Source organism: Aegilops tauschii, chromosome 7, assembly GCF_002575655.3.
Source record: "Aegilops tauschii subsp. strangulata cultivar AL8/78 chromosome 7, Aet v6.0, whole genome shotgun sequence".
NCBI classification, from domain to species: domain Eukaryota; kingdom Viridiplantae; phylum Streptophyta; class Magnoliopsida; order Poales; family Poaceae; genus Aegilops; species Aegilops tauschii.
Window position 1 is genome coordinate 566,067,785 of NC_053041.3, and position 9,347 is coordinate 566,077,131.

The window sequence follows — 9,347 nt, forward strand, 5'->3', positions numbered from 1 at the left end:
GGGAGGGGTGCCGCCACCCTTTGGGGCCTTTCTCTCCTTTCCCGTATGGCCCATTAAGGCCCAATACGAATTCCCGTAACTCTCCGGTACTCCGAAAAATACCCGAATCACTCGGAACCTTTTCGAAGTCCGAATATAGTCGTCCAATATATCGATCTTTACGTTCGGCCATTTCGAGACTCCTCGTCATGTCCCCGATCTCATCCGGGACTCCGAACTCCTTCGGTACATCAAAACACATAAACTCATAATATAATCGTCATCGTAACGTTAAGCGTGCGGACCCTACGGGTTCGAGAACTATGTAGACATGACCGAGACACCTCTCCGGTCAGTAACCAATAGCGGAACCTGGATGCTCATATTGGCTCCCACATATTCTACGAAGATCTTTATCGGTCAGACCGCATAACAACATACGGTGTTCCCTTTGTCATCGGTATGTTACTTGCCCGAGATTCGATCGTCGGTATCTCGATACCTAGTTCAATCTCGTTACCGGCAAGTCTCTTTACTCGTTCCGTAATACATCATCCCGCAACTAACTCATTAGTTACAATGCTTGCAAGGCTTATAGTGATGTGTATTACTGAGTGGGCCCAGAGATACCTCTCCGACAATCGGAGTGACAAATCCTAATCTTGAAATACGCCAACCCAACTAGTACCTTTGGAGACACATGTAGAGCACCTTTATAATCACCCAGTTATGTTGTGACGTTTGGTAGCACACAAAGTGTTCCTCCGGTAAACGGGAGTTGCATAATCTCATAGTCACAGGAACATGTATAAGTCATGAAGAAAGCAATAGCAACATACTAAACGATCGAGTGCTAAGCTAACGGAATGGGTCAAGTCAATCACATCATTCTCCTAATGATGTGATCCCGTTAATCAAATGACAACTCATGTCTATGGCTAGGAAACATAACCATCTTTGATCAACGAGCTAGTCAAGTAGAGGCATACTAGTGACACTCTGTTTGTCTATGTATTCACACATGTATCAAGTTTCCATTTAATACAATTCTAGCATGAATAATAAACATTTATCATGATATAAGGAAATAAATAATAACTTTATTATTGCCTCTAGGGCATATTTCCTTCACTTCCGGTACGGCAAGTCCCAGAAAACAGACCTCGTTTTCCATACCTTCAGCAGCGGCTCTGGCGCCTTTCGCTTCTTTCCCGGCTTTGGCGCCTTTTGCTTCTTTCCCGGCAGTGGGCAATCTTTCCAATTTTTCAACAGCTCGTCTATTTCCTCGCCGCTCCTCGTACGCGGGCGTCTTCGGGGTTCGGTTTCACCATCGAACAGATCCTTGCGTTTTCTCCATGAGTCATCGTCGCGAAGCCACCTTCGATGTCCCATGAACACGGTTTTCGAAGACCCGGGATCTCTATCTAGCTGGCGATACGTTGTGTCATCGATGCACCTGACGCATCCAGAAAATCCGTGGACCACCTGCCCCGCGACATATCCGTCACCGAGATAGTCGTGCACCGTCGTGAGTAGTGCGGCTCTCATAGGGAAATATTCTTTCTATGCGGCGTCCCATGTATTGGCTGGCGTTTTCGACAGCGTGTCTAGCTCCTCTTTCAGCAGCCCCAGATACAGATTGATGTCGTTCCCTGGTTGTTTCGGCCCTTCAATTAGCATACTCATGTGAATGTACTTCCTCTTCATGCACAACCAGGGGGAAGGTTGTATATCCACACAAACACAGGCCAGGTGCTATGTGTGCTTCTCTGGCTGCCAAACGGATTGACTCCATCGGTGCTCGTGCCCAGCATGATGTTCCTTGGATCGTTCCCAAATTCTGGGTGTTCGAAGTTCAACGCTTGCCACTGGCTCGCACCCTTAGGGTGACTCAACATCTTGTCTTTTTTATTTAGCTCCGGATCATTTCCGTCATCTTCTCGCTTCTTCTCCTCCCTATCCGCGTGCCAACGTAGGAGCTTTGCTAGCTTAGGGTCCGCGAAATACCGCCGCAGACGAGGAGTGATCGGAAAGTACCACACCACTTTTCGAGGAGCTTTCTTCCTCTTCTTGTATCGAGTGACGCCGCACACCGGACATATGGTAGACTCCGCGTGCTCGTCCCGATAAATGATGCAATTGTTCATGCACACATGGTATTTCACGTGCGGTAAATCCAGAGGACACACGATTTTCTTCACCTCCTCGAAACTGGTTGGGCACTTGTTCCCCTTGGGAAGACGTTCGTGCCAGAATGACATGTTCTCGTCGAAGCATGCGTCGGTCATTTTTTGTTTTACCTTCATCTCCAGAGCCATGAGCGTTACTTTCAGGCGAGTATCCTCGGGCCTGCATCCTTCATACAATGGAGTAACCGCGTCTATCTCCAGTTGATCCAGCTTGGCTTTCTCTCGGGCGGCAGCTCTTGCGTTATCCATCTGCTTGAGAAGCTCTTGAATATGAGGGTCCTGCACCCAGACCATCGATGATCCATCGCCGTCTGCTCCGGCATCTTCATCTTCATGATCATGCCCTTCGTCTTGATCTTCCTCATCATCGTGTCCGGCATCTTCTACATGATGACTGTGTATTGCATCACCGTCGTGATCATGTCCTGGAGATTCTTCGTCTTCTCGCCCGCCCTCGCCGCGGTGGTTGTCTTGCTGCCCTTCCTCATTTCTTGCCCGACCCCTATGGACGACTTCATAGTCATCTTCATCACCTTGCCACCGATAGCCATCCATGAAACCACACAAGAGCAGGTGGTCCCGCACCTGTCCGGAATCCGGGTCCGTAATAAGGCTCTTCAGCTTGCATCTTCGACACGGACATCTTATCTCCGTCTCATTCTTTTGAAGCATCTCGGCCTTCGCGGAGCTCAAAAACCTGTTCACGATGCCTTCGGTCATCGTGCGGACCATGGTCGCATGCGGGGTAGAGCAAAACGATATTTTAGAACCAAGAAAAATTTTGGCATGACTTTGCCTAAAAATAGGACCAAAAAGAATGCATAGTGCCAAATTCTCGCCGAAACAGAAATGAATCAACATTCCGGCAAAATATTGGCAACTATCGCATTTCAAATACCGGTACCTGCAAACACAAACATATGCAACACCACAAACATATGCAACACCACAAACATACGTAGATCTAGGCCATAAAAAGTGCATGTGCACGTTGTTGGAGGGAGAAAAAAGTAGATCTACAACATAAAAAAAGCTTTCCCCTTACTTACCTATCAAAAAAGGTAATTTAACCACTTAATTTGGGTGAATCTATGGTACAAATGAGGTGAGGAGGAGGAGGCAGTCGAGACAAGCTTGGAGGAGGAGGTGAAGAGAATGAAGTGGGGAAAGTGAGTGTGGTGGCTGTTCAAAATATCTAGCTGCTCTCAGGTTACCAATGGCACACCACCTAATAATGCGCCATTACTAGTTTTGCGAAAAAAAATAATTGTTAGTAGTGGCGCACCGTGGTTGTGGTGTGCCATTACTAGTTTGAACTAGTAATGGCGTACTGTACCCTAGTGCGCCATTACTAGTTTTGAAAAAAAAAGTAAAAGAAAATTGTTAGTAGTGGCGCACAGAGTGTGTGGTGCACCATTACTTGTTAAAACTAGTAATGGCGCACTATGCCTGGATGCGCCATTAATAGTTTTAGAAAAATATAAAAAAAATTGTTAGTAATGGCGCACCGTGTGTGTGGTGCGCCATTAGTAATGAGGACACTAATGACGCACCTGTATCTGATGTGCCACTACTATATAGCAGTGGCACACCACATACATGGTGCGCCATTAATGTCCATATTAGTTATAGCCTTTTTTTTAGTAGTGTTACCTTCCGAACAGCGAGTGCGGACGTTAGGTAGAGAAGCGATAGAAACGCCATACACGTGTCCTTTAATAATGGGCTTCAGGTTTTTTTTTTGCATGGTAATAATGGGCTTCAGCTGACCGCACATGATTTGACGTATACAAGAGGTGGACAGCACAATACACCTATATACCGGGGTAGACATGTGGTGATACAAGACCTGAGGTGCTCCCGTGATACAAGACTAGGTGGGCCGTTCGATCTGGACTGGTGGTACAGGATCGAGAGGGTCCCTTGGCATTGCAATGTATGCAGAAAACACCTTGGGTTATTCCCTAATTCAGCGACCAAGTGCATATCCATCTTCTCTGTTCGCTTCTTCCCTGATACAATTCGCACTGCCGCCGCCTAGGGCATGTCTCCTGCCGCCGCCGCCGCCGTCGCTGCCTAGGGCATGCCCCCATCCACTGTTGCTAGCACAAATCCAGTGCAACTCGTGCGCGTGCCGATTCCTTGGCTCAGACCTGGTCAGTTTCATAGGAGCCGAGATGGACCTTCCCCCGCCGTCGCTGGAGCCAAACGCGTCGTGGGAGCCGGAGACCCTCGGCAAGGACGATCAGGTAAGAGGCAGCGCCTCCTTCGCCGTACGCATCTGGTCCGTTTTCTCGCACTTAATTTTTTGATTTTGCTTATTTGATTTTAGGACTAGATGCCCGCGCTGCGGGAGTCAGTGTCGTTCGGTCGATTCCTATCCGAGTCACTCGAATGGGATACGATGGGCCGATGGGGCATGTCTTGCCGGCACCGATGGCTACCATATTGCATGACCAATCGCTGCCGGCAGCCGGGCTCAATGAAGATGTACAGGTCAATTTCTCGGTGCCGACCACAACGGTCGGAGCTCACTCTGCCTCCAATTGTAGTGATGCATGCATTGGCGATTCTGGAGCAGGCGTGAGTTGTAGTCCGTGCTTGCCTGCTGCACATTCCTCAGCAAATATTGAAGGAGCTGCACTGCATTTGGTTGTTCATCCTCCAATTTCATAGTATCGTGTATTGCTCTCCACAATGTAGTCCTTGAAGTCTGCTATGATGTTCCTAAAATTATGAACTGAAAGCAGCTGTTGCAACTGTATGACAACAAACAAAAGAAGCGAAAAAGTTATAGAAGTACAACTACATCTAATGTTAGTTGTGGTTATGGAAATTTCATGTCTCGCCATGCAATACAAGCAGATCGATGTTTAAGTTAGTTCAGAGCAGATATATGCATCAATATTTTAATCTTTGCAGAGAATTAGAAGAATGCTTGCTGTGTGGACAAAAGTTCTTGTTCAGTCACTCGGTTACAACATATTGCTAAACATGAAATCTAGCAGTGTTTAAATGTTGTCTGTTTCTTCCTCTCTTAATATGTCTAGCTGAATTATACACATAATCTTTCTTATAGAGTGTAATATAGAATCTTTCTTACATATAGTATAGTTGAAAATCACATGTACAGAATAGCGCAAGTTCGGACCAAAATGTATTATTAGGCGAGTAAGTGATTAGACTATTTCGAAGTATTGTCTATAGATTGAGTGATTCACTAAATTCATACCAGACGAGGCCCAAGAATGTTTGACTAACAAAAATCCCAGTTGAATTCTATGTCAGGTTGGGACAACTGAGTACTAGAAATCTATGCAGCTGTAATAAACTAGCTTACTGACCATTTATGTTGAGCTGAGATTTAACAAATGTTATGGGTAAATACACTATTACTCAAAGAGGAAGCATGGTTCACACACGATAACAAATGTAAAAAGGAAAAAAAAGAGGTGAATATAACTCGATTGCTTGTGAGCATGTCATGGTCTCGTATTTCAACAAAAGGTTTTTTTACATGGTATTATAGGTCAAGAAGCTTCAAAATATATCCGGGGGATAAGAAGGAGCACCAGTCTCGAAGGTTATTTTGCATTTCCCATATTTGGTGTCGTATTGTTTTTTTTGAAAGTTTTAAGGTCCTAGGTCTTGATTTTATCCTGTAGGTGTGCTTTTGTGCCTACCACAGGTTGGTGTAGGAATATGAACTCATCAAGTGATCTGTAGCAATATTGTTTCATTCAGCTATGTTAATTTGTGAACTATATCATCTTGTGAACTATATTAAGGTCATGTTGATTGCAAGACAGATGCTAGTGGTTAAAACCGCTCAATTTTCTTGAAGGTATATGTTGATGTTCCTTTGATATGAATTTTTACGAGATGATATGCAAGTATGCAGATACACTGTTTTTGCTAGGGACATCTTAACTTTTCATGTAACCAGCTCGTACTAATTTGGACATGTTTCAGAATGCAGGATAAAACCATTGCTTATCTAGGTGACTCTTTAGGGAGGCAGATGTTCCAATAGATGATGTGCATGCTTTAAACATCCAAGAAACATGGAAAACGACCAAATGGCTGGGTCTACCGATTCCGGAGCAGAAACATCTTCATCCTTTTGGTGTTCTTGCCGTGTAATTAGGGGAATCGTCTGTGTTAGCAGTTGACAAGAGTTGTAATATATGCCTTTTAGGTTTAGGTGTAGCACCCTATTTAGTTTAGCAAATCTGAACTATAACTGTTGTTACATATATGTGCAATTTCATGGCAAGCGTTGCATTGTGTTTTGTCAATCGGGAAGATTGTACCGCTCTGGTTTGCTTTATTGCACAACAACATGCTTTTATATCTGAAGGTTTGCCATGTTTTGTTGCTTATATTTGGAGCCAGCACAATTTGTTTTGCTTCACTTTGTAATAGAACAAACTGTAGAATGTGGCAAAGGGATGTTTGTTTCTATTGTTTTGGAACTTTAGAAAAATTAAGGAGTGTTGTTTGCTCGTAGGAATATGTGCTGAAAGTGCCTATATTTGATTCACCGGTTATATGTATATCTTATGATAATCATTCTGACCCGGGGTTGCTGATTGCATTCTTAAACGATATGTTTTCTGAGAAACGGGGGCTTAGAAGGAGAAACATGTGACAGGAGTTTTGACCAACACATACTTCTTTTGGGGGCCAAGATGCAAATGTTAGTGGGGGCATATGTAAACAGCTGAGTGAACTGATCCAGTCCATTCCTGTATATCCAACGCTCTATATAGTCTTGTATCACCGTATCACCTAACGGATGGTAGCACTGAATATTTTCCCATACCAGTTAGGCTCATAGCTGGAAAAAAGATAGGAAAATCGCTGTCAAAACGAAACTAAAACATGCCGAAACCCTTCTTCTAATCTTGTTATTTTGACCCCTAACGATCTCGTCGCGAGAAAAACATGATGATCCTCGTTCAAGCGGGTAAATGCACGTTTCAGATGCTAGGAATTTGTGGGTAATTACGCAGCGTCTCGTGTGCCTGGCGGGCAATATATATAGCATTCCTAGCTAGGGCAGGTGAAGTATCCCCATCCAACGGCAACGGGTCAAGTATCGCTACCGCAAGCGATGACGACATCACCGTAATTACACCGTGCAGGAGTAGCGCACCGTGCCTATCCTACCTAGAACACCTGACGTGAGACGGCCCCGCGCCAAACCAAGCGTCACTCCATTATAAACTCTAGCGGGTGCGTGCTTCGACCAGCAGCAGCAGCCAGCTGTGGTAGGCGGTAGCTAGGTCGAAGACAAGATAGTCTCCGGTGCGCTCATCCATCCTCTTCCATCCATGGCGCCGCTGCACTTCCTGGTCGTCGCGTTCCCGGGTCAGGGCCACATCAACCCGGCGCGCGCTCTGGCGGAGCGCCTCGCGCGGGCCACGCCGGGCGCTCGTGTCACGCTCTCGGCCGCCGTGTCCGCGCACAGGCGCATGTTCCCCTCGCTGGCGTCCCCCGACGACGAGGTCCACGACGGCGCCATCTCCTACATCCCGTACTCGGACGGCTACGACCACGGCTTCAGCCTCTTCGCCGGCGACGGGGACCAAGCGGAGAGGTACGTGGAGGCGTTCGGCCGCGTCGGCCGCGAGACCTTCGCGGCCGTGCTGGACCGCCTCGCGGCGCGGGGCCGGCCCGTCACGTGCGTCGTGTACGCCATGCTCATGTGGTGGGCCGCCGAGGTCGCCCGTGAGCGCGGCGTGCCCCGGGCGCTCTACTGGATCCAGCCGGCCACGATGCTGGCCGTGTACTACCACTACTTCCATGGGTACGAGAGGCTCGTGACGGAGCATGCTGCCGAGCCGGGGTTCACGGTGTCCATGCCGGGCCTCCCGCCGATGGCGATCCGTGACCTCCCGAGCTTCTTCACCAACCTTACGGACCGAAGGTTAGTTGCGGCGTTCGGGGACATCCGCAGGACGTTCCAGCAGCTGGACCTGGACGTCGACGGTAGCAGCAGCGCTGGAGGACGCAGGCGAGCCATGGTGCTCGTGAACACCGTCGAAGAATTAGAGGCCGGTGCTCTCGCGTCCGTTCCTGAACTGGACGTGTTCCCCGTCGGGCCAGCCGTGGTGTCGCTCTTCACCGAGGGCGAGGGTGGCACGAGTGGCCCCGCCGGCGCAGTAGGAGATCTCTTTGAGCACGACGAAAATGGTTACATGGAGTGGCTGGACACGAAGCCAGCACGGTCGGTGGTGTACGTGTCGTTCGGGAGCATGGCGGCGGTGAGCAAGCGACAGAAGGACGAGTTGAAGCGCGGCCTCGCAGCGAGCGGCCGGCCGTACCTGTGGGTGGTGCGGAGCAACAACAGAGACGATGGCTTTGACGACGCCGGCGACGAGCGGGGCATGGTGGTTGGGTGGTGCGACCAGGTGCGGGTGCTGTCGCATCCGGCCGTCGGGTGCTTCGTGACGCACTGCGGCTGGAACTCCACTCTGGAGACCGTGGCGTGCGGCGCGCCGGTGGTCGCCGTGCCACAGTGGTCCGACCAGGACACGAACGCGCGCCTGGTGGTCCAGTGGGGCATCGGCGTGCGCGCCGCAACCGACGTTGATAGGGTTCTGGACGCGGAGGAGCTCGCGAGGTGCCTGGAACTGATCATAGGTGACAGGGAGGAGGGTGCCGCCATACGGGAGAGTTCGGCGGCGTGGAAGGCGAAGTTGCAGCAAGCCATCGCGGACGGCGGCTCATCCGGTCGTAATCTGAGGACTTTCCTTGACCAATTTCCATATGATGCTTAGAACCATTTATGTACTGTACGTCCTCGTTTTGATCTACCAGTTTTGCTAAGTCTCTTTTTTTTCGAGGATGAAAGGATTTTATTCCAAGTTTATAGTGTTATAATCGAGAGGCACGACCCTACCCATGGGTAGAGGAGGAGACCCATGCCCGAACCCGACGGGTGACCCGACCCAATAAGGCACCCATCGGGTCTATCATTTTAATTCATTTTTTAATTTTAACAGACCGCTTGCATGCCTGGAGTTTGGCTGTCGTTGCCTTTCCTCTGTACCGATGCCCTTCCGCCTCCTTTTATAGCTAAGCTCGGCCTACCCTGCGCTCCGGCAAGCGAGGTGGTACTAAAAGAGCACCTCCCATTCGTTGCCACGCACGCACAACACATCAGTCGTGCAT

The 9,347-nt window shown here is 48.7% G+C and overlaps 1 protein-coding gene and 1 long non-coding RNA gene across 2 annotated transcripts; both read left to right on the forward strand.

Moving 5' to 3' along the window:
* The first annotated feature begins 3,835 nt into the window (after positions 1-3,835).
* LOC120968182 (uncharacterized) lies at positions 3,836-6,552 on the forward strand. The gene is made up of 2 exons (XR_012189698.1): positions 3,836-4,417; positions 4,501-6,552. It is a non-coding gene; the product is annotated as an uncharacterized lncRNA (long non-coding RNA).
* Positions 6,553-7,372: 820 nt separating this feature from the next.
* LOC109742749 (cyanidin 3-O-rutinoside 5-O-glucosyltransferase) lies at positions 7,373-9,060 on the forward strand. The gene has a single exon (XM_020301847.4). It carries the CDS (start codon positions 7,505-7,507, stop codon positions 8,951-8,953), a length of 1,449 nt encoding a protein of 482 aa, XP_020157436.1. The 5' UTR covers positions 7,373-7,504; the 3' UTR covers positions 8,954-9,060.
* The last annotated feature ends 287 nt before the right edge of the window (positions 9,061-9,347 follow it).

Bases quoted from the DNA above. Each gene is read 5' to 3' on its own strand.
- LOC109742749 (XM_020301847.4), top strand. From the start codon at position 7,505: ATGGCGCCGCTGCACTTCCTGGTCGTCGCGTTCCCGGGTCAGGGCCAC.